Genomic DNA, 25,185 nt, shown 5'->3' with positions numbered 1-25,185 from the left:
TTCCCTAACATTTTATTAAAAAATTTGAAACATACAGAGAATTTTTAAAAAATTATTCCATGAATACCTGTATACTCCTGTCACCTAGATTTTACTATTTGCTTTATTATATATCCGTCCATCCCTCTGTGTGTTCAGTTGACCTATGTTATTCTATACCTCAAAAGAAGTTGCAGACATTAGTACTCATCACTCCTGAATACTTCAGCATGCACGTTATTAATTAGAACTCAATATTTGTTTACAGTCCTGGTTTGTTTGTTTTTGGTTTTGTTTCTGGGGGAGAGGTTTGAGGTAAAATTTACATACAATGAAATGTATAGATCTTTAGTCTACCATTTGATGCATTTTGACAAATGCATGCATCTGTGTAATTCAAACCCTTTCAAAATATAAAACATTATCATCACCTCAGAAAGTTTTCTAGTACCCCTTCGTAGTGTCTGACTCCACATCCTTAAGAAGCAACCACCATTCTGATTATTTTTATCATGGATTAGTTTTACCGGTTCTGAAACTTCATTTTAGTGAAAACATACTGTATATACACTTTTGTGTAAGGCTTTTTTCACTCAGTTTAATCATTTTGAGATTCATTTTTGTTGTCTGTATCAGTAATGTGTTCCATTTTATTGCTGAGTAATATTTCATTGGATGACTACATCACAGTATTTTTAGCCCTCCTCCTGTTAGTGAACATCTGACCTGTTTCTAGTTTTGACTATTCTAAATACTGCTATGAGCAATCTTGTACAAGCCTTTTTGTGGACATGAGCTTTCATTTCTCTTGGTTAAATACCTACATGGAATTGCTGAGTCACAGGATGAAGGAATGTATGTTTAGTTTTGTAAGATACTGCCAAACATTTTCCCAAAATACCTGTACTATTTTATACTCCCATCATCAGTATATGTGACTTCCAGTTGTTGTGCATCTTTGTCAGCTTTTGGTGTTGTAAGTCTTTAATTTTAGCCATTCTAGTAGGCACGTATTGTTCTCTCATTATTAATATAGTTTGCATTTCCCTGGTGATTAATGAAATTGAACACTTTGTGTTTTTGACTATTCATATATCTGCTTTTGTGACATGATTTTAATGTTTAATATTGTTTGACTTTATTCTATAACTTAAAAATTTTGATTCCTATAATTTATTTGAAGTCCATTACTTATACTCTTCTGTGCATTCAGTAAATTTTAGGATTGAACCTTTAAAAGATAACTGCCAAGCAAAATTTTTCACTTTCGATCGAGGAGCATTAAAGAAGGGAGACAGACCATTTTCTTATTCTCTCCCATGTTCTTACTCTGAGAGAAAGCAGCATTTATCAGCCACCAGGACAATGTCAGGCAGTCAGATTCATGAAGTTTTGGATGTGAAATACAAATTAAAGAAGGGATTTAAATGATGAAATTATTATTAACTTCTAATAGTAGGAAACTACAGAGAATGCTTGAAATATACTTCACTTATATAATATCACTTACAATAACCAAATAGTATAAGATAATAATATGATTTAGCTTAGAAAAATATCACTGATTTTATATTATCATACATTGCTATAGAAATTTTTTTGAAATTCAAGTCAGGATTATTTTTTTTTATCCTCCGTAGGTATTATTAATTTATGTAAACCTGGAAACTCGGGGATCCAGTCTCTAATTGGAGTACTTTGCATACCAAATATGGAAATAAGGGTAGGTCAAAGTTTGAATTGTCTCATTCCTGGACCTTTAGCAGTGAGAATTAATTTTAAAAATAAAAGTTATTTCAGGTGATAACATTTTTCCTCATGAGTTGTTAATCTGTATCATAGAGTATTTTTAAAATACATGAATAAATATTTACTACTTAGTTAAGTCCCAAGTGTATGAATCCTTTAAAATACTGCTATTGTTAGGAGCAAAGGCTGTATGAAAAGTTGAGTTGAAAATAAGAACTCAGTTATGCATTATTCATTAAAACAGTACAAACAATACAGAAAGGGCATTCTCACTATAGAAGGTTCAAACACTATAGAAATAAATTTAGCAAAAAGTAGATGCATTTATGCATCTGTGCTTTCTAACTTATGAGTTTTTATTTTGAAAATGGTTTTTGATTAAAAAGGAGTTGTTAATCATTTATATGTTCATTTGTTAGATGTATTCCTAAATTAATGGTGTGTAAGAATTTGTATTATACAGCTAAAACAAATTGAATTTAGAGGAAAAAAGAATTAACCCATAAATTCAAGTAAGAGTTAAGTTTAAGTTTCTCCTTAAATGTTTTTGTTTGTTTTAATTTTATTCCTTCCTTTTGCCCTTTCTTCTTTATATGAACCAAACTTGGAGTTGAAATATATTGTTAGAAAATATTAGCCAGGTGTACCTTGCTTAAAATGTGAAATAAAAAGTGTGTAGATCATGGAATGAAAGGATATGATTATAAATGGAAAGATCTATAAGCAGAGCATGAACGTTTGTAGTAATTCAGTTCTTATTCTGCAGGTGGGGAAAGAACATGATCTTTGTAGTCTGGCTGACTTGTGTTTGACTCCTGCTTTTGTAATGTTTAGCTCCCTAACCTTGGGAAAATTACTTTTAATTTTTAAGTCTTTTTCTTCATGTGCACAATGAGGATAATGAAAGATGTATTGAAAAAATTAAATAATGTTTGTAGTAAGTATTCATTAGTTATCCCTTCTCTACTATAGGCCTGATATATTAATGGTAGTTTTCCAAAATACAGTACAGTTATACATCAATTAACGACAGAGATATGTTCTGAGAAATGCACTGTTAGGTGATTTCATTGTGCTGTGAACATCCTAGAGTGCACTTACAAAAACCTAAATGGTATAGCCTACTATACACCTAGGCTGTATGGTATAGCCTATTGCTTCTTCTACGCTACAAATGTGTATTGTATGTTACTGTACTGAATACTGTAGGCATTTATAACACAGTGATATTTGTATATCTAGATATTCTAAACATAGAAAAGGTACAGTAAAAATATGGTATAAAAGATTAAAAAATGGTACATATGTATAGTGCACTTAACCATGAATGGCGCTTAACGGACTGGAAGTTGCTCTGGGTGAGTCAGTGAGTGAGTGGTGAGTGAACGTGAAGGCCTTGGACATTACTGAACACTGCTGTAGGTTTTATAAACTTGTATACGTAAGCTATACCAAATTTATTAAAAAATTTTTCTTCAATAATAAACTTAGCTTACTATAACTTTTTTACTTTATAAACTTAATTTTTAAAAACTTTGTTTCTTTTGTGATAATACTTAGCTTAAAAACACATTGAACAGCTATACAAAAACAATTTCTTCATGTCCTTATTCTATAAGCTTTTTTCTGTTTTTGAAATGTTGTTGTTACTTTTTAAACTTTTTGTTAAAACCCAAGACACAAACAACATTAGCCTAGGGCTAGCAGGGTCAGGCTCATTAGTATCACTGTCTTCCACTTCCTCATCTGGTCCCACTGGAAGGTCTTCAGGGGCAGTAACATGCATGGAGCTGTCATTTCCTGTGGTAACAATGCCTTCTCTCATACTTCCTGAAGGACCTACCTGAGGCTGTTTTACAGTTAACTTTTTTAAAAAAATAAGTAGGAGTACACTCTAAAATAATGATGAAAGATACAGTAGTATAGGAAATACATAAACCAGTAACATAGGCTCTTATCATTATCAAGTATTGTGTACTGTACACAATTGTATGTGCTCTACTTTTACACAGCTGGCAGTGCAGTAGGTTTGTTTACACCAGTATCACCACAAACAAGTGAATAATTTTCACTGCAATGCAGGAATTTTTCATCTCCACTATGATGTATGGGACCACTGTCATATGTGGTTCATCATTGAACAAAACATCTTTATGCAGCGCATGACTGTAATTCTGTTTTTATCATTTTATTTATTCTGTGACTAGGACATTTAAAATAATCTTTAAAGATTTCATAAAAATAAAGGAACTATATTTGTTTGCTGTTTTAGCGAGGTCTGCTTGAAGTGCTTTATGATATCTTTCGTCTTCCTCTACCTGTTGTGACTGAGGAGTTCATAGAAGCACTGCTCAGTGTAGGTAAGTATTGAAGTGTGTTTTTATCTAGTCATATATTGTAATTTTTAAAGTGACTTATCTAATGGAGACAAAATTCCTAAAAGGGGAAATGCTAAACTAAATATTGTACATCGTTTTATTTTCTTATTGCATCATTGTGGCATGAAATTAATATAAAATTAAAACTTCAAATAAATTCCTAAGACTAAGGAATTTTAATTTCTTCTTTATCACCCTCTTACAAAAGAAGCAAGGAAATGAATAGTGTGATGGGCCAACAAAGGAAGGGAGGAGACAGTAAGAAACTTGGGTAATTCTCAAATTAGATTATCTAATTCTGATCTTATTTCAGCTAAATGATTCCTATTCCCCAAATGAAGGAAGTTAGATCTGTGGACATTTACATAAATAGGTTTTTTTCTTATTTATTTATATATATATTTAATATACATAGAAAGGATCTTGCTCTGTCACCCAGGCTGGAGTGCAGTGGCATCATCATAGCTCACTGCAGCCTCAAACTCCTGGGCTCTCCTCCCTCAGCCCCTGGTGTAGCTGGCACTACAGGTGTGCACCACCATGCCTGGCTACATAAATAGGTTTTATGTGTATCTTTTTGAGTGTATGGTTTTTTAAACAACACTTTTTGAAGTTCTTTATAGCCTGGCTGGCTGATGGTACCACAATTATCTGAAATGTTTCAGTGTTATCTAATTTTCTTTTAACTACCTAATTTTAATTATTTTAGATCCAGGAAGGTTCCAAGACAGTTGGAGACTTTCAGATGGCTTTGTAGCAGCTGAGGCAAAAACTATCCTTCCTCATCGTGCCAGATCCAGGTAGAATTTAAATTTAAAAATGGTTTCAATTTATTACAATTACTATTTTTTTATGTTCAATTGTGTAATATATGAAGCATTACTTAAATTATTTCTGTGCTGTATCTATTTCTAGGCCAGACCTCATGGATAATTATTTGGCACTAATACTCTCTGCATTTATTCGTAATGGACTTTTAGAGGTAAGACTTATAAAACTTACTTTATTCTGTTTTCTCTAATAAAATTCTTTCAGAGTTAAAAACATATCTGATGCTTAAATATGTACATCTACATTATTTTTCGGCAATATTTTCTTTTTATTTTCAAAGGGTCTAGTTGAAGTGATAACGAACAGTGATGACCATATCTCAGTTAGAGCTACTATCCTTTTAGGAGAGCTTTTACATATGGTAAGTTTAGCAACTTCTGATTATATGTTTCATACCTTTAATGTCTGAATTTAGAAAATATGTTGTTTTAATAACATTGCTTTGTATTATCTCAAAAAATATATTTGCATTTTTTATGAATGTTTATCTTTGCATTACAAAAAGCCTTTGGTACCTGTATCCTGATATATAGGCTAGTTTTATAAATGAAATACAAAACATACAAAGTATTCAATGTTGATTTTTACACTCACTTTTGATATTGATATTTTAGTCCTATAAATCTTACTTGATCTCAGAAAGACTTCCAACCCGAAAAGCAAGAAACTATGAAACTATAGCAACTACTTCATTCTGCTAGGAATGGAATTGATACATGGTAGTTAGTGCCTAATTTTAGAAAGCTTTGTCTAAATATAATTGTCTAGTTTGAACATGATAGCCTTCTCTATAAACTTATAGTTTGAGGTTTAGAGGATGGTAATCTTACTTTTTCTTTTTGTGCCATGATTTATGACATCAGTAACTTTTGGAAATTAGGAGCTAGGAAAGTGATCTGATCATTCTCTGCTCTTAGTAAATCAAGCAACGGGGGAACTCTGATAGTTTGCAAGATAGAAATTTATATGTCTAGGTCATCTGCTAGTTAGTAAAATACTACATGGAAAACCATTTAAAACTCATTAAGAAAGACTTGACAATATGGCAAATCTTTTTATATTATGTTATGGCTTGATATTATTGGCAGGTATTTTTTGTTTTTGTTGTTTTTGTTTCCTCATCCTCTTCTTTCCTCCTCACCTTTATCCCCCACTTAGTAGCTGGACTATGTGAGTGAGGTAAATAGAATTAAACAGAATTTAATATTAACTGCTTTTTTAATCAATTAATTATTTAGCCACTAGGTCTGTTCTTTTTTGGCCTGTCTGTGAAAGAATTAAATAGTGTCACAGGCTCTCAGGTTTGATTATTTGTATTTTAATTCCTAAGATATTATTTCCTGTAAAGATACCAATATCCAGAATTATTTGCTTTGATATAAAGGAATCTCTTATAAATTTCATCTCTTTCGCTTCCCCCATACACCAGAATTCTGTGATTCTCTTGAAATATAGAAGCTGCTCATTTTGAGTATAGCAGTGTTAGTTCATTGCTTATTATTCTTATATTGCCTATTTTTTATGTTTAATTACTTTGCTTATCTTCGTTGGTAGAAAGCTGGTCAGGTGGTGAGATTTTGTTCGGAAAGCAGAAGTTAATAAGTTTCTTATTTTAAAGATTGTGGTATTTGGGACAAACCTATTTTGAGAAAGTTTTTAAAATTTAAGAAGTCAACTCAAGTTTTGATATTGCATCTAGCATTTTAAGTTATTTTATTCATAACTTAGATTCAGTTTTGTAGTATTTTGACATATAATCCTTTCTGGCCATTAAAGAATTGCGTTTAATTGGGTACCACTAAAAATCATAATTTAATATTATAAAAAAGGATCTATGAAAATTAGCGATTTTTTTTTTTTGCAAGGCAAATGTGAAATGAAGTTTATTGAGGAAGGACAAGATAGGTTTGCAGAGCAAGAGCAAGATACATCCACCACAGAGTGGTGAATGGACCCCTCGGTTGTAACAAAAGGGCTGAAAATTAGTGATTTTAATATAATGTGTGTATCTTTATATTTCATCCTTGTTCAAAGTAAGATTAAAATTATAGATAAGTATGTATTGGGAAAAGTAAGTTAATTTTATGAGTAAAATCTCGGAATTTTTAATGGTCTCGATACAGCATTATATCTGTAGATAGTCTATAACAAAATATTTTTATTTCTGGAAGCTCATATAAAATGTTATGTTTTGTTTTAGGCAAACACAATTCTTCCTCATTCACATAGCCATCATTTGCACTGTTTGCCAACCCTAATGAATATGGCTGCATCCTTTGATATCCCCAAAGAAAAAAGACTGTAAGTATCAGAAAGCTTTTATGTTTGGCATATTTAATATCCATTTAGATTACCTTCTCTTCTTTTTAAAAAAGTAGTACAGATAGGTTATGCTTGGACATTCTTTTAGGGAAGTCTTACAGATAAGAGGAAAAATTAATAGTTCTCATTTGTATTTAATAATTTGTATTTTAGGCCACAAAGTTTTAATAGTGTAGTAAAATCACATTTTTCTAGCATATTTGTAGACCAAGACGTGGACTTCCTACCACATTACTAAAAATGTTGGTTGAGAGTTTTTTGGACTATTTTATGTTGTGAGTAACAATTTATGCTCATTTTTCTGTCTATGAATTATTTCAAATTAACAAAGCACAAAAAACTACCAATGTATTCTTTTATATGTGTGGTTAAAACTTTTGGAATTTAGTAACCCATACTATAGGCCTATATAGCAGTAAGCTGAACTCTTAATATTGAAGGAGGTATTACAAACAGAATTTACAAACAAAAGTATAGTTACAACTATAGCTCTGCTGAAATTCTAGTGCTAATAATAAAATATTTAAAAGGTAAGAACAGAGGAGTTCAATTGGGAAGGGCAAGTAGGATTATTTTTTGATTTGGTGAAGATTATATCTGTGCCAGGGATATCTCTTTTTTTGGTCTTTTTTATTTGCTATTACGATCAGAAAAATTGATGTATATGGACCACTTTATTTTTTGCTTGATGTTAGTGAAATGCAGCAGTTCTTTATTCAGAACTATGGATTTTTGTTAACAGTTATAATACATTTTTTAAAAGTTTAATTAGCTTTATTAATACAAGAATACATATAATTCATTAATTTTAATTCCATCAATGAAAATACTACTATTTAACAGACTAAAGTTATAAACTGAGGGCATTCGGGACCATCTTAGTTCTGACTCTAGGCTTACATCAGTAATGGTAGCTTTCAGCTTTTACATTAATAGTTTCATGATGGAAAAATGTACTCTCCAAAACCTGGTAGACCTAAACTCCGGGTCAGATTATGGCCACGAATTTCAGGGCTCATCAGTAATTCAAATTTACCTTCAAAATGTTAGCAATAATAGTCTTCTTAGAATAGTTTTTTTTCTTTAGCTCAGTAAGATTTCTCTCTCCTTTTTTTTTTTTTTGTTGGGGCGGTTGTTGTGGGGGAACGGATCTCACTCTATTGCCTGAGCCTAGAGTGCAGTGTTGTCATCATAGCTCACTGCAACCTCAAACTATGGGGCTGAGGATCCATCCTGCCTCAGCCTCCTGAGCAGTTGTGACTACAGGCACAGGCCACTACACCCAGCTAATTTTTTCTATTTTTTTGTAGAGGTGGGGGAGTGTCTCGCTATGTTGCTCAAGTTGGTCTTGAACTACTGGCCTCAAGCCATCCTCCCACCTTGGCTTACTAAAGTGTAGGATTATAGACGTGAGCCACTACACCGGGCCTGTAAGCTTCCTTTACTGATAGAGTAAATACTTGCCAGTCAACACATCGCAAGATTTTTAAATTCTGTTCACTAGAGTTCTGAAGTTGAGACTCGATTGCTACCAAATTCTTGAAAACTGTACTTTACATACCAAAAAAAGAAGTTAAACATAATTTTTAGAAAGATACCATTTGTAGTTACCGATCAATGCTGAAAATAGAGACTGTTCAATTAATACTGGGATCATTGATTATCCATAGGGGAGGACGGTGAAATTATTCCAGCCTCATACCATGAACAAAAATAAGGCCAGGCGTGGTGGCATGCATTTGCTGCTGGGGAGGTTGAAGCAAGAGGATTACTTGAAGCCAGGAGTTTAAGACCAGCCTGGGTGACAGATTGAGACCTTGTCTCTTAAAAAAGAAAAGTTTCAGGTGGATTAAGGACTTACATGTGAAAAGCAAAGCTTTAAAACTTTTCTAAGAAAATGTAGAAAACTAGATTTCTGACCTTTAGAAAGAGTTCTTAAAACCAATGTACAAAAAATGCCCACCACCATAGAAGAAAAGATTAGTTAATAGTTAAGTACGTGTTGAGTCTAAATAATTTTTTTGTATAAATCAGTGTTCTTGATTTTTTGTCTTTGTTTCCAAAATTGACTGGATTCACTTTTTTATTAATAGTAAGAAAATCTAGTCTTGAATTTATAGAAGTTTTAATGATTTACCAAAGTAATCTCTTTAAAATTATGCTAGTCTTGCTACTATGTTAATCAAACTTTTTTTCTCATTAGGCGAGCCAGTGCAGCTTTGAACTGTTTAAAACGCTTTCATGAAATGAAGAAACGAGGACCTAAGCCATATAGCCTCCATTTAGATCACATTATTCAGAAAGCAATTGCAACACACCAGAAACGGGATCAATATCTCCGAGTTCAGAAAGATATATTTGTTCTTAAGGTACTGACATGAAATCATGATTTTTTTTTTATTTCCGCATATCATGGGGGTACAAATGTTTATTTAGGTTATGTATATTGCCCTTGCCCCACCCAAGTCAGAGTTTCAAGCATGTCCATCCCCAACAGCGTGTGCACTGCACCCATTAGGTGTGTGTATACCCATCCCCTCCTCCCCCCTCCCATCTGGCTGACACCAGATGAATGTTATTACTATATATACACTTAAGTGTTGATCAGTTAAAACCAATTCGATGGTGAGTACACGTGGTGCTTGTTTTTCCATTCTTGAAATACTTCACTTAGTAGAATGGGCTCCAGCTCTATCCAGGATAATACAAGAGGTGCTAGATCACCAGTGTTTTTTGTGGCTGAGTAGAACTCCATGGTATACATATACATACACCACATTTTCTTAATCCACTCACGTATTGATGGGCACTTGGGTTGTTTCCATATCTTTGCGATTGTGAATTGCGCTGCTATCAACATTCTAGTGCAGATGTTTTTTTTTTATAGAATGTCTTTTGCTCTTTTGGCGTTGGTGTGGTTGCGGAGAGATAGGAACACTCATACACTGATGGTGGGACCGCAAACTAGTACAACCTCTGTGGAAAGCAATATGGAGATACCTCAAAGAGATACAAGTAGAACTACCATGTGATCCACAGTCCTGTTACTGGACATCTACCCAGAAGAAATCACGATTTTTAACTTAAATATAATTTCTTAATTCTTAACCATTTGATTTTATTAATACTATGTATATGCTTGTTTGAGTTTGCAGTTTTATTCATGCATGTGGATTTTTAAGTGGCTTTTGAGTTTTACAATGACTGGGCAGTTTAGAACTGGGTTTTTATAACTTTAAAGTTAAGCCTTGATCTATCCTTAAATGAAAAATCTTTGTTTTAGTTTTTAAAATTTGAACTTAGTTTTTTTTTTGTTTGAGACAGTGTCACTCTTTTGCCCGGGCTAGAGTGAGTGCCGTGGCGTCAGCCTAGCTCACAGCAACCTCACACTCCTGGGCTCAGGCGATCCTTCTGCCCCAGCCTCCCGAGTAGCTGGGACTACAGGCATGCGCCACCATGCCCGGCTAATTTTTTCCATATATTTTTAGTTGTCCGATTAATTTCTTTCTGTTTTTAATAGAGACGGGTTCTCACTCTTGCTCAGGCTGGTCTCGAAGTCCTGAGCTCAAACAGTCCACCCGCCTCGGCCTCCCAGAGTGCTAGGATTACAGGCGTGAGCCACCGCGCCCGGCTGAACTTAGTTTTCTGATGTGAGGACAGTTTACCTTAATTTTTCCTATTACTTTCTGATGATTTTAGGATACAGAGGAAGCTCTTTTAATGAACCTTAGAGATAGCCAAGTCCTTCAACATAAAGAGAATCTTGATTGGAATTGGAATCTTATAGGGACCATTCTTAAGGTATGACAGGATACTTCATGGTAATGGCTTGTCTTCATTTTATTATTAATTATAACTTACTATAATTATATGTTTAGGAATTGATAAATACATATTTTGTTATGTTTTTCTAGTGGCCAAATGTAAATCTAAGAAACTATAAAGATGAACAGTTGCACAGGTATGTATGTAAGAATTATTGCATTTAAATTTAAAGAACTTAGATTTAGATTATGTTATGCCTAATGCCTACTAAAAGTAATAATTAGTATTTTAAAGATATATACACATTTTAATAATTAGTCTTCAATAGGTACATACATATATTTTTATATGCAGTCTTATAACCAAAACACATCAGCTAATTCTTTTCCTAATTATATTTACATTCTGCTTTTAGTTTTAGAACAGATGGAGTAGTTGAGATAAAATTTTCTCAAATTGGTATAATATAAACTGTGTACTGATCTTAGCCCTAACATATGAGAATGACATAATAAGAACGTGTATTTTTAATATACAGTGTCTACCTCATGTTTGACTTTGGAGAGTTATCCACTCTTCCTCCTCTTTATGCTCCCCTTAACCACACATTCTCTAACACATGCAAATGTTTGTAGCATGTAGAACACTTTAAGCTACTATCCTTTTCTCTGGTTTATCCATGCATTTTTACTCCTTCTGAGTTTAGACTAACCAACTGTCGGTACTGATTTCCTTGGATAGGAGAGCCTTACTTTGTGTTTGAGAACTTTGTGTCATTATTACTTAATTGCATTCATGTGCTCATGATATGTAACAATATCTGTGTTAAGTTTAGAGAAGTAGACAGAACATATAAATTACACTGGAATAAAGCATAGTATTAACTTTTTGTACTCCTTGAGAACAGAGATAATGTCTTATTCAACTTTGTTTTCCCAATTCCTGGACCTGACACCTGTATTAGATTGAATTGTAGTGCATGAAATCAAATTGAACTAAATTAAATAGAAGCTTAGAACATAATGTTGAAAGTTGTAACATTGAAATACCATAAATTATGCCTATAAATTCAGTTGTCTAAATTGCAACTTTTATGTTTGGCCTTTTGCCAAATTGTGAAAAACCGACAAAGTTAAGAGTGTGGTAACTTAAAATTATCTAGTATAAGATTATTTTATGGAGCTGTGGGACAAAGTTTTTCATAGAATACAATAGAAGAAAATTTATGTCCAGGTGGCTTCCTAATATTTATCCAATTTTATATTCTAACTATATTAAATCTCTATATTTCCTGCTATCTATCTTCTCTTTCTTTCAAGCATCATATCATAAATTCTTATTCAACAAAAATATTCTTTGCAATGAAGGTTTTGTTTGTTTGTTTTGTGAAATGTACCAAATGTGTTTATTTAATTTCTTGCCATTTAACTCAGTGGTTCAGACCCCAAACATGTTCAAAGCCATATTATATCATAAGCAATAGTTAAAATTCTAAAATAATTGTTTATTGTCTTTGTTGCTAATTTTGTTTTGATCATAGGTTTGTACGAAGACTACTTTATTTTTACAAGCCTAGCAGTAAATTATATGCCAACCTGGATCTGGATTTTGCTAAGTCCAAGCAGCTCACAGTTGTGGGTTGCCAGTTTACAGAATTTCTTCTCGAGTCCGAAGAGGTAAGCACTCTGAGTATTTTCCATAGCAGATGCTTTTTATTGGATTTTCACCCCTTCCCCATCCTCTGTTTCCACTTTCTGTTTTGCTTTTATTTCTGAATATGCATAAGTTATATTTAGAAACATAGGAAATAAGCCCAGACCTAGATTTGAATTCTGACCTAGTCACTAGTTGTAAGACTTTAGGCAAGTTGTCCACCGTCTAAAAGACCTAGTCTACTCCTCTGTAAAATGGAGAATAATACCATCTCCATGCAGCATTATGTTAAATAGGATTAAAAATAATAGGTAGGTAGTGATTGATATCTGTTATTGGTAAATTTATCATTATTATTAAATTTTTTGTACTTAAGTTCATTTTTTCAATTATAAGCATAGATGTTTTTCTCACAATATCACAATGTATTTTCTTTTAGGATGGGCAAGGATACTTAGAAGATCTAGTAAAGGATATTGTTCAGTGGCTCAATGCCTCATCTGGAATGAAACCTGAAAGAAGTCTTCAAAATAATGGTTTATTGACTACCCTTAGTCAACACTACTTTCTATTTATTGGAACACTTTCTTGCCACCCTCATGGAGTCAAAATGCTAGAAAAATGCAGTGTATTTCAATGGTGAGAATTCCTAGATTATGTTGCAGTATATACATAAAGTTTATTTTTAATGTGGTCAGAGATGGTGCGCTTTTAGTCTGTATACATGTGTTTGGTAAGTTTTATTTAAAAAGGATTAAATTAGAGTTGTCTTAATGCTTTGATACTCTTTTTTATGTGATAGTTATTAAATGCTTTCTTTCAGAAATGTTTGTTTATATTAGGAATTTTAAAAATATTTGTTGAATTCTCTTTATGCTCTACCCCTAACACACAAAATGGTAGCTGAGTGTGGTGATTTATATGTTAATTAATTTGTAGTAATCATTTCATAATGTATATCAAATCACAAATCATATTTTACATCTTGAATATATACAATTTTTGTCAATTTTACCTCAGTAAAACTGGGAAAAAATATTTGTTGAATTAATCAATACAGTAATTTCTAGTGACCTTTATTATTTTCATCCTTTTTTTTTTTTTTTTTTTAAGTCTCCTTAATCTTTGCTCTTTGAAAAACCAAGATCACTTGCTAAAGCTGACTGTTTCTAGCTTGGACTATAGCAGAGATGGATTGGCTAGAGTCATCCTTTCCAAAATCCTAACTGCAGCTACTGATGTGAGTATAACATAGGCAATAAAACTGTATTTTTATAACCAATGAATTGAATACTTTATAAATTTTAGGCTTAGTAAAATGAATTATAAATTCTAAGAATATGAGATGAAATTGAGTTTACCGATTTTAGTTCCTCTGAGGAACTCCATATAGTACCCGTATTTTTATATCAAGGGGAAAAAGCTGCTAGATGGAAAGGGGAGTATTTTGTGAGCACTAAAAAATTTATATCAAGGGCTAGATCATTAATTTTAGTCTTTCTGCCCTTTTCGAGTAGCAGAACTGTCCCAAAATAAAATCAAATAGGCTATTTGTGATGAAGTTGTCCTTTTTAAATGTATTTATCTATCTTTATAGGCCTGCAGGCTATATGCAACAAAACATTTAAGGGTATTATTGAGAGCTAATGTTGAATTCTTCAATAATTGGGGAATTGAGTTACTAGTGACCCAGCTACACGATAAAAACAAAACGATTTCTTCTGAAGCTCTCGATATCCTCGATGAAGCATGTGAAGACAAGGTGAAGGTTCATTTTTTTATAATGGAATACTTAGACATAAATTTTTATTGAAATATTCAATTTTAATTGACAGTTATATGAAAGTATAATATAATATAGGTATTGTGGAAATAATGAATTTGCTATCCTTGTGAAATTATTAATTTGCCTAATAATCGTCTCTTTTAGGCTAATCTTCATGCTCTTATTCAGATGAAGCCAGCTTTATCCCACCTTGGAGACAAGGGTTTACTTCTCCTCCTGAGGTAAATTTTAAGTAAATTTTTCTTTTTCTTTTTTTTTTTTTTTTTTGGAGACAGGGTCTCACTCTATTACTTGGACTAGAGTGCAGTGGCGTCATCGTAGCTCACTGCAACCTCAAACTCTTGGGCTGAAGCAGTCCTCCTGCCTTAGTCTCCCAAGTAGCTGGGACTACAGGCACCATGTGCCACCACACCAGCTAATTTTCTATTTTTTTTGTAGAGACAGAGTCTGACTTGCTCAGGCTTGTCTTGAACTCCTGGGCTCAAAGGATCCTTCTACTTTGGCCTCCCAAAGTGTTAGGATTACAGGCATGAGCCACCGTGCCCGGCCAAATTTTTCTTATAGTTAAATTTTCTGTTGTTCTCTCTGACAGTGTATATTAAAGCTGGATTCAAATATGAATAGGAAGTACTGTAAAGAGTTTACTTTTTAACTTCTGAAATAGGTCTGCTTTAGAATTTAATACTGAAACTGTCTTTTCACTGTTTTCGTTAATTTTTTTTTTCACATTTCTTTGTCTCCTAATACTTTTCGTGATATTTTCTTTATTGTGACTGGGTTCATGTGTTTTTGCAAAACTTGTGAAAATTTATGTGTAATTGAAGTTATAATAAATTATAATAGAAGTTTTAGTTTTAGGAGGGAACTATTCCTAAAGTCTTATGGCTCCTTAAACATTTTTTAAAATGTGAGGTATTTTAGCTCCTTAAACACTTTAAGTTAGACTAAATTTAAACTATTGCTTGTTTTAATTTACAGATTCCTCTCCATTCCAAAAGGGTTTTCCTATCTGAATGAAAGGGGTTATGTAGCAAAACAATTGGAAAAGTGGCACAAGGTAACTTCTTATTAAATAAGATTTAATTTGTATGTTTTTATCTTGAGAAATAGATTTGTGACTTTAGAGGATGATTTTTTATATTATCTCAACGTTTTGAAACTAGTGAGGTTAAATATTTAAACATTCATATGAAGTCAAGTCCTAAATTCTGTATAATTACTTACTAGTATTTACATTTACCCATTTTTTTAAAAGTACAGTTGTTTCATTTATAGTGAACAGTTGACTTTGTGTACATTCTACTGAATTTAGCTTTCAACTCAGTCGATTTTATAATCTATTTATGTAATTTGTTAACCCTACTTACCATCATTTCTTTTGTTCTTGAGTCCCTTATACAGCCTACAACTTGACATGAACCCTTTTAAGCTAAAACTAAAGTAATTTTTCCAAATGAAGGAAGTTTGAAAATAGTTCAACCCAAGTAGATATAATTATCTAATTAATCTTTGTCTTAGGAGGCTACTTCACATAAATCTGAGAGCAAACTTTTTGCTATCATAGGTAGCAAAAAGGGAAACCTAGTAAGAAGGAAGTAGTTTAAAGGTGTTAAATAACTTCCTAGCTTTTCTTTAGCTGGTTATTGCTGTGGGTTTATTATTTTGTTTGAAGCATTAAAATTGTTGAAGCATCTTGGAAACCCATGGTAAAGGTGATCTATACAAATGTAAAGATTTTTAGATTTTTTGTCATTTCAGATCATTTATCATCTGTTTTTTCTCCTTTCTTTACATAATTACAAATTATTTATATTGTCTACATTTAACATATTTCATAAAAGATACTTATTAAATGGACTAAAACTTTAAAGCATACAACTTAAGGCATGAAGTCTTTCAGTAATTGATGAATTATAGAACTGAGACAAGTTGTAGTATTGTTTCTTAGAAGATATTTAAACCATCACTATAATAAAATTTATTGCCTTACTGTACAACTCATAATATTAGAAAATTGCTTAGCAGATCTGGTGCAGTGCTTTCAAATAGTAGGTACAAAATATAATGCTGTATCAAAGGCATGTGCAAGCGTATAAGGGAATACAGAATTGCATACCTATAGACTCTAATACGATTTGAAAAAAAGTGAAGTCATTATATGACAACTTAAAGCAAAATGAAAATGAAGGATCTAACGATGGAGAACTTAATGCCAGCAAGGGGTGGTTTGATAATTTCAGAAAGAGATTTTTGTCAAATTTGGCTTAAAAAATGTCAAGATAATGGGAGAAGCAGCTTCTACCAACAAAAAACATGAGATAATTTCTCAGATGCCAATAAGAAAATCGAGGAGAAAGGATACCTGCCTTGTTATAAGTGATTGTCCACTGTGTGGGTGTCAGTGTCCTAAGCCCCACATTGTTCAAGTATCAACTGTAAATACAGAACTTAAGGAGTTAAGGTAACACACCAAATTCAAGTAGGCTAAATTGTTTAAAATGGAAAACAAAAGTTTCCGTATTACCTTATTCTGTTTTCTGAAGGTAATGTCTGTTAACAATTTCTTTTATCTGCATTCAGAGATGTATATATCAGTACATATTCTTTATTTTAAAATACAAATGAATTCTGTTTACAAATGAAGATAAAACTGAATTTAATTTTTTTCATTTAGCAGTGTTTGAGAACTCTTTTCAGAGTAGTACATTTAGATCTAGCTCATTCTTTCTAATGACTGTATAATATAATACATTATATGAACATAATTTATATAACCAGTCTTTTATTGATGGGCATTTAGACTGTACCCAAGTTTTTGTTTTCGTGAGTAGTGTTTGCTGGATATTCTTCCCTATATATCTTTGCATACCTGTGGAAGTGTTGGATAAATTTCTGGAAGTATAATTGTTAAGCCAAAACATATATTAGAATTTAAATTTTTGATAAATACTGCCAGATTACTCTATAAAGAGGTTCCATCAATTTCTTTGAGCAGTTTGAAGGGGAGATCTTTTGCCATAAAGATGGCAGTGTGATTGATGCTCAATTTAAAGCATTTAACTAGCAGTTTTTCAGGTGCTAGAAAATATTTTTACATTTGACCTGATTTAAATCAGTAGAGAGAGAGTTATTCTTACTGAAAAGTGCTGAAATGATAATACTAAGTTAATTTCCTTTTTAAAATGTCTAGTTAATATCTCCAGTTAATATTTTTTTAATGTGGAAAGGAACTCAAGATGAAAAAATTACTTACTTGGACCCCAAAATATTAATCGAAAAGGGGGAGGAAATATAAGCAGAAAGCTTACGGATATGATAGAATATTTGCATTCATAATACCTTCTTCTCTCCTTTATAAAAATTTCTGAAATTTCATGAACAGATGCTTTCATTTTTCTAATATTTATGTTTTCAAGATTTGCTAAATATTTGACCTATTATAGAATTAGTGAGTCTCATTATGACACTATATACAATTAAACAACATTATCTTCTAGGAATATAATTCAAAATATGTTGACTTGATTGAGGAACAACTTAATGAAGCACTTACTACTTATCGGAAACCTGTTGATGGTGATAACTATGTTCGCCGGAGTAACCAAAGGTATAGTCCGGTTAATGGAACAATTTATTGCTAGTTCTCAAATATCAAATTTAAAACCAGCTTGCAATAAATCATTATATTTTTAAGTTTTCTGAGTACTCATATGTTCTGTTTCTTATACTGATACAGGACAAATATTAATACACAGCACTGATTGCTCAGGAATTTCAGTGGCATTCATACCATGTTGAATACCCTTACTGATAACAGCATTCAGATATACTCCATGCTCTCACCCCAATCTACTTTTCTATTCGTAGTTCTTTTACCAGTACTTTGAGAGCTAACAAACAATTATAGGTTGAATATCCCTTATCTGAAATACTTGATACCAGAAGTGTTTTGGATTTCAGATTCTGGAATATTCGCATGTATATAATGAGACATCATGGGGACAGGACCCAAATCTAAACATGAAATTCATTTATGTTTCATATACACCTTATACGCATAGCTTAAACATAATTTTATACACTATTTTTAATAATTTTGTGCATGAAACAAAGTTTGTGTTAAGTGCTAATGTGTGGAATTTTTCATTTGTAGCATCATGTCAACATTCAAAAGTTTCAGATTTTGGAGCATTTTGGATTAGGCATGCTCAACTTATATTTTTCATGCCTTCCCATCTCTACATTTTTATTTATGCTGGGGAATTTTATCTCATTTAGTACATTATTAATAGTCATTTGTTTAATTAGCATATCTAAATGAGTCAGTGGGTATATTAATCATCTTTATTATATTAGATTACAGCGTCCTCATGTCTACCTGCCTGTACACCTTTATGGACAACTGGTACACCATAAAACAGGCTGCCATTTGCTGGAAGTACAGGTAAATACATAATTTGCTTAATTTAAATACCTATATTAGTAAAAAAACAAAAAAATCTTAATATTGCTAAAATATTGTCTTAGCAAAACCTTCTCAAAAGCCAGTCAGTGGCACAATGGCGTTTAAAGCTATCTATCTTGTAATTGACTTTGGCATTCTGTGTTTGTTATCCTTAGAAATATTAATGGCCTTGTTTGTATTTCCTGACTTGTGTGTGACTTTTTGAATAGCTAACTTATTATAGAGTAAGCAACCTAGTGAAGGTCTGAGTCCTTTTTTTATAGTTGTTGGAAAACTTCAACTCTCCAAAAACATACCAAAAAACTGAGTTAGTTTCTTCCACTCATTGAGAAGTTAAACTGAACCTAATACAGATTCAGTTATCCTTGTTGAGCAATAAATTGAAAGTTGCTGCTTGTGAGTGCCTCCCTATTCTAATATACTTCATGGAATGTAACAGTTGTTCTTTCAGTATAGTATGTGTACTGCATTTATGGCTGTGAGTATGACTTGCGACCAGGTGTTTTCAATAAATATAACCTTTTTCTTATTTTAGAAATATAGAAATATTTGTGTGTGTATCAACCATAGTTATCTAACAATTTGGTTCTTTTTGTATCAGCATTCATCTCAAGAACACAAAGTTTTGCATAAATATACTCTATAGTTTTATGTGTTTTTATATTTTGTCTGTGAAGACTATCATGGCAGGTACCTTTATATTAATATTTGAAAATAAATTCACTAAAAATGTAAATGATTTCGTCAGTGTCATTACCTACATAGTATGATAAAATGTAAAGGCTATCTTATTTTCTATTTTAAAGAAATAATGATAATTATGACTTTTTATAATACTGCCAGGTACTTTGTTAAGCACTTTATATGTAATAATTTATTAAATCATAAACTCTTATGAGACAGATCCTATTATTATCACCATTCTGGAGGTTAGGAAATCATGGCGTGGGGAGGTCAAGTAACTTGCTCAAGGCCATACAGCTAATAAGTGATAATTCTAGAATATGAACTCAGAACCCATGCAGTAATGCTACCTCTTGAAAATTTTACATAAAATTATTTTAGAATTTTAAATTTGCAAAAATGACTAAAAGCAAACCTTAGGTTTTATAATGCATAAGAAAATACATTGAAGACATATTGCTCATATGGGTATATTTTCTCTTTCTCTAGAATATTATTACAGAACTTTGTCACAACGTTCGTACACCAGATTTGGATAAATGGGAAGAAATTAAAAAACTGAAAGCATCTCTTTGGGCCTTGGTTTGTAATAAACACTTCTGTAAGATCTTCACAATTTTTAGATTTTCTTTTCCATTTTTTTCATTAATAACTAATTAAAAATTATTTTATTTGGAACTTGTTCTTAGATTAATGCCAACCTAAATATTATCTTTATGTTGAAGACTAAATGAACATTAATTTTATTGCTTTTGTTTTCTTGCTGTGACAACTAGAATGTGAACTAGTTCCTAATGTTTTTTAATTGAGGGAATTTTTTGTACATTTTTTTCTCTCATAGATGGGGTTAAATTTGTTTCTTGGTAACTTTCCAAATCTTTTGAAAGAGTTATTCTTGTGAATATTATATAAATGATTTCTTTTCTTTCAGGGAAATATTGGTTCATCAAATTGGGGTCTCAATTTGCTACAAGAAGAAAATGTGATTCCAGATATACTAAAACTTGCCAAACAGTGTGAGGTTCTTTCCATCAGAGGGTATGTCATTTAATTCAGAAATTTTTCTTATGTATATGTTGTTATTCAGAAATGAGTGTGAGGAAAAGTATTTTATGATTTCAGTGTAGTCCATAACTATTAATTCACTGAAAGTCCTAATGATGTAAGATTTTTAAATCCGTCAAGTTAAACATCTTAACAAACTCCTTATTTACTATTATCCTTCTATTGTTATTGTAATATTGAAGTTTACATTGCAGGTAAACAGGGAAGGCATTGTCTATGTATAGATATTCCAGTAGTCCAATAAGCCCAAATATTCCAAATTTATACAAGAAAAGTTAATACGTCTTTTATGCTAAGACTGCATTGTATTCTTTTTATTTTGTTGTAATTACTATTTTTATTAGGAAGGTCTACATTTTTTTTATTTTTGCTAATTTCTCTCTTCCTCCCCTCCCCTCCCCTCCCCTCCACTCCCCTCCTCTCCTCTCCTCTCCTCTTCTCTTTGGCAGAATCTCACTCTGTCATCCTGGGTAGAGTGCAGTGGCATTATCATAGCTCACTGCAACCTCAAACTCCTGGGCTCGAGGGATCCTCTTGCCTCTGCCTCCCGAATAGCTGGGACTATAGGCTCCCACTACCACATCCAACTAATTTTTCTATTTTTAGTACAGAGGTCTTGCTCAGGCTGGCCTCAAACTCCTGAGCTCAAGCGATACTCCCTCCTCAGCGTCCCAGAGTGCTAGGATTACAGGCGTGAGCCACAGTGCCCAGCCAATTTTTGCTAATTTATTTTTAACTAGTTCTAGTACATTTTTTTCCACAAACTAAACAATTTTCAATAAGTTTTAAAGAAAATTCAAGTGTACATGTAGCAAGTCTGTGGTTGCTTTAAGAAATCCCAGTTTGGGATTATAAATTGTTATTATTATATCTTTACATACAGGACCTGTGTATACGTACTCGGGCTCATAGCTAAAACCAAACAAGGCTGTGATATTCTAAAATGTCACAACTGGGATGCTGTGAGGCATAGTCGCAAACATTTGTGGCCAGTGGTTCCAGATGATGTGGAACAACTCTGTAATGAACTTTCATCTATCCCAAGCACTCTAAGTTTGAACTCAGAGTCAACCAGCTCTAGACATAATAGCGAAAGTGAATCTGCGCCATCGAGTAAGTATGATGCAGGTTTATATGAGGTTAGCCGATATTAACATTTATATTTGTATTTTCAAAATTTAAATGTATTTGTTACATTTCTGATTTACTTTTTTTCAGATGATTATTTGGCAATAATAGCATCTTGGAGAATATGTATCTTTTCACAACACAGAGTATAGTCACCAACCTACATTGTTCTCTCCCCTTGCTTTCTAAATAGCTTTTGAAAAATCCTACATGCATAATTATATAATAAGCTATGTGGCAGAAGAACCATCCCATTTTTTATTGTCAGAAAACAGACAAATATAACAAGTATTTGTCTATCTTCGTCATTTATTACTCATTTAACTCATTTTTCAGATACAGAGATTGTTGAACCAGAATATATTTTTCAGACATCCTGTATTCACGTATTCATTTTTGAGAGATGCACTGAATTTTAAGGCAGTGGAATTATTAGGAGATAGAGCACCAAAGTTATTACATATAAAGCGGTTTGTGGTTTTTAAGCCCTGTGCTATGTGCTGTTAGGTATATAAAATTTAAGGCATGAAGTCTTCCTTTTAAGAAGATAGTGCAACATTTATTAGACCATATTTCACCAAATCTAAGATTCCATAAATTATAAGATGCACTAGTAGTTTGTATACCATTAAGAAAGAAGAAAAAAATGCTGCTTATTAAACTGTGACATACCACTGATTGCAAGATGAATTCTGATTTTAAAATCAGAGATTCTGTGTGAAAATAGGAGAGATTAAATGTGAAAAATGTGCATCTTAGAATTGACAAAATATAGAAGTGCAATTTAGTATGCAAGTTCATTTAGGATTTTCTTTTACCTTTTTTCAAAATATATTTGAAGTAGTTTATTCAACAGAAGAGTTAAAAATAGAATAGAATCCTGTAGATGTCATTAGGCACCTGGGTTGAGTCTTCTATTAGAGTTGGGCACTGAACTTAGGTAAGTTTCTTAGTACCTAAGGCAAATGGAAAATAAACATTATTAGTATAAATGTGTATTTATAATAAAATGTAACATAGTTCTTTGTACCTATGTTTAAGATTAGGAATTCATTTCTTACAAGATTATTGTGATTTGAGGAATAAGCCAATAGGATTCTGGACCAATTGAACAAGCATCCATGGTCAAGTCTCTTTTTTTCCCCTTTTTAATTTCATCCTAAATATTGGAAGAATCAAAAGAAACTTTATGTAACCTGTACCATAGTGAGTCTTGTGGTTTTTCTGTGGAAATAACAGGAGATGACATTATTTTACATTTTATTCAAGTCTAAACTCTGGGTTTCAAGGAAACTCTTTTCATATGGCTCAATAGTTTAACCCTTTATTTTTAAATTTTTTTCCCCTAGGTGACTAAAAAAACTATTATGTTACTAGTAGTTACCATGAATTTATCATTTTATATAGGCTTTTATTAATTGATCTTTCAATCATAGGTATGTTCATACTGGAAGATGACCGATTTGGCAGCAGCTCTACTAGTACGTTTTTCCTTGACATCAATGAAGATGCAGAGCCAGCATTTTTTGACCGATCTGGACCCATAAAGGATAAAAATTCATTCCCTTTCTTTGCTTCCAGTAAACTTGTGAAGAATCGTATCTTAAATTCACTTACTTTGCCTAATAAAAAACATCGTAGTAGCAGTGATCCAAAAGGAGGGAAACTGTCATCTGAAAATAAGACAAGTAACAGACGAATCAGAACACTTACGGAGCCCAGTGTTGACTTTAATCACAGTGATGATTTTACACCCATCTCCACCGTACAGAAAACATTACAATTAGAAACTTCATTTGTTGGGAATAAGCACATCGAAGACATTGGTAGTACTCCAAGTATTGGAGAAAATGACTTAAAATTCAACAAGAGTTTTGGCGTAGAGAATCACAGAGAAAACACAAGCCGAGAGAGATTAGTTGTAGAAAGTTCAACGAGCTCACATATGAAGATTCGTAGCCAAAGTTTTAATACAGACACTACAACAAGTGGCATAAGTTCAATGAGCTCAAGTCCTTCCCGAGAGACTGTAGGTGTAGATGCTACAACTATGGACACGGACTGTGGAAGTATGAGTACTGTGGTAAGTACTAAAACTGTGAAGACAAGTCACTATTTGACGCCACAGTCTAACCATCTCTCTCTCTCCAAATCAAACTCAGTGTCCCTGGTGCCTCCAGGTTCTTCTCATACACTTCCTAGAAGAGCGCAGTCCCTTAAAGCACCCTCTATTGCTACAATTAAAAGTCTAGCAGATTGTAACTTTAGTTACACAAGTTCTAGAGATGCCTTTGGTTATGCTACACTGAAGAGATTACAGCAACAAAGAATGCATCCATCCTTGTCTCACTCTGAAGCCTTGGCATCTCCAGCAAAAGATGTGCTGTTCACTGATACCATCACCATGAAGGCCAACAGTTTTGAGTCCAGATTAACACCAAGCAGGTGAGCAAGTATGTGTTTAAAAATAACCAGTAATGATGGCATTTTAACAGATTTAAATGTAAAGCATTAGCGAGGTTTTGTACCGCATAAGCCTCGTAACTGACCTATTATAATTGTTTACTATGGTAGGTTATAAGCTCCTTGTTACCCCCGATATGATTTGAAATGGATTCTTGCAGCTGCAAGGGGGGAAAAAGAAACTCCTGTAGGCCCTGAAAATAAACATAAATGTTTTACAAGGACACATAAGTCATAAGCTTTTTTTTATTTATTTCTCGCTTCTGCAAGGATCGATTTTAAAAAGAAGCATGTCGGGGGAATCAGGAGCTTAAGACCTACAATAACAAACAACCTTGTCAGGTAGGTCAATTTAAGGCTCCAAAAGTTGACCTCTTTATTTATTTATTTTTAAGATAACTGAAAATTTCAATGAAATTATTTTCAGTGTAAGTAGCTATGATTATTAAGTAGGAACCTAATAAACACTAAATGAATTACTTGGTCCTCAAGACTCAAGGGATTTCTATACCATATTTTGATTATATCGAGCTGGTCAAAGTGTAAAGTTTAGATTTTACCTTTAAAAGGTATGTGATATTAAGCTTGATCGTTGCAAAAATTTCCGTACCTATATTTTTTATTGTTGGGCCAAATGTTTCTAAATAACTTTCTTTGGTTTTAAATTATTTATTTACATTTATTTAAATGGATTAATATATGTCAAGTGCATATATTTCAACAATATAGATTAGAATAATGTCTGGCACAAATTTTGTACTCACCCAAAGTTAGCTATTATTATCATCATCATCAGTAGTTACTTGATGGACACCATCTATCTCTTACATTAAATTCCTACTAACATTAGGAGTTTTGTTTTAATAATGCTTAACACATTTAATAGAGAGTTTCCTGGTAGCAGATGAGGAATTATG

General features: G+C 32.5%; 1 protein-coding gene across 1 annotated transcript in view; it reads left to right on the top strand.

Annotated features, from left to right (window-relative positions):
• Positions 1-25,185, top strand: part of RICTOR (RPTOR independent companion of MTOR, complex 2) — a 178,247-nt gene that overhangs the window by 137,622 nt on the left and 15,440 nt on the right. Inside the window, exons 10-31 of the mRNA XM_012649518.1 lie at positions 1,620-1,702; positions 4,001-4,088; positions 4,816-4,906; positions 5,022-5,088; positions 5,218-5,298; positions 7,138-7,238; positions 9,463-9,628; positions 10,959-11,060; positions 11,174-11,220; positions 12,565-12,700; positions 13,117-13,316; positions 13,791-13,917; positions 14,275-14,439; positions 14,608-14,684; positions 15,442-15,520; positions 17,961-18,070; positions 18,820-18,907; positions 20,102-20,194; positions 20,544-20,650; positions 21,561-21,790; positions 23,242-24,250; positions 24,539-24,610. Of these exons, the coding sequence (XP_012504972.1) occupies positions 1,620-1,702; positions 4,001-4,088; positions 4,816-4,906; positions 5,022-5,088; positions 5,218-5,298; positions 7,138-7,238; positions 9,463-9,628; positions 10,959-11,060; positions 11,174-11,220; positions 12,565-12,700; positions 13,117-13,316; positions 13,791-13,917; positions 14,275-14,439; positions 14,608-14,684; positions 15,442-15,520; positions 17,961-18,070; positions 18,820-18,907; positions 20,102-20,194; positions 20,544-20,650; positions 21,561-21,790; positions 23,242-24,250; positions 24,539-24,610 (3,319 nt within the window). The remainder of the gene's footprint in view (positions 1-1,619; positions 1,703-4,000; positions 4,089-4,815; positions 4,907-5,021; positions 5,089-5,217; positions 5,299-7,137; positions 7,239-9,462; positions 9,629-10,958; positions 11,061-11,173; positions 11,221-12,564; positions 12,701-13,116; positions 13,317-13,790; positions 13,918-14,274; positions 14,440-14,607; positions 14,685-15,441; positions 15,521-17,960; positions 18,071-18,819; positions 18,908-20,101; positions 20,195-20,543; positions 20,651-21,560; positions 21,791-23,241; positions 24,251-24,538; positions 24,611-25,185) is intronic.

Source organism: Propithecus coquereli, unplaced genomic scaffold, assembly GCF_000956105.1.
Source record: "Propithecus coquereli isolate 6110/MARCELLA unplaced genomic scaffold, Pcoq_1.0 Scaffold110, whole genome shotgun sequence".
NCBI lineage: Eukaryota > Metazoa > Chordata > Mammalia > Primates > Indriidae > Propithecus > Propithecus coquereli.
The sequence above is the reverse complement of the archived record's forward strand: the minus strand, read 5'-3'. Positions and strand labels throughout refer to the sequence as shown.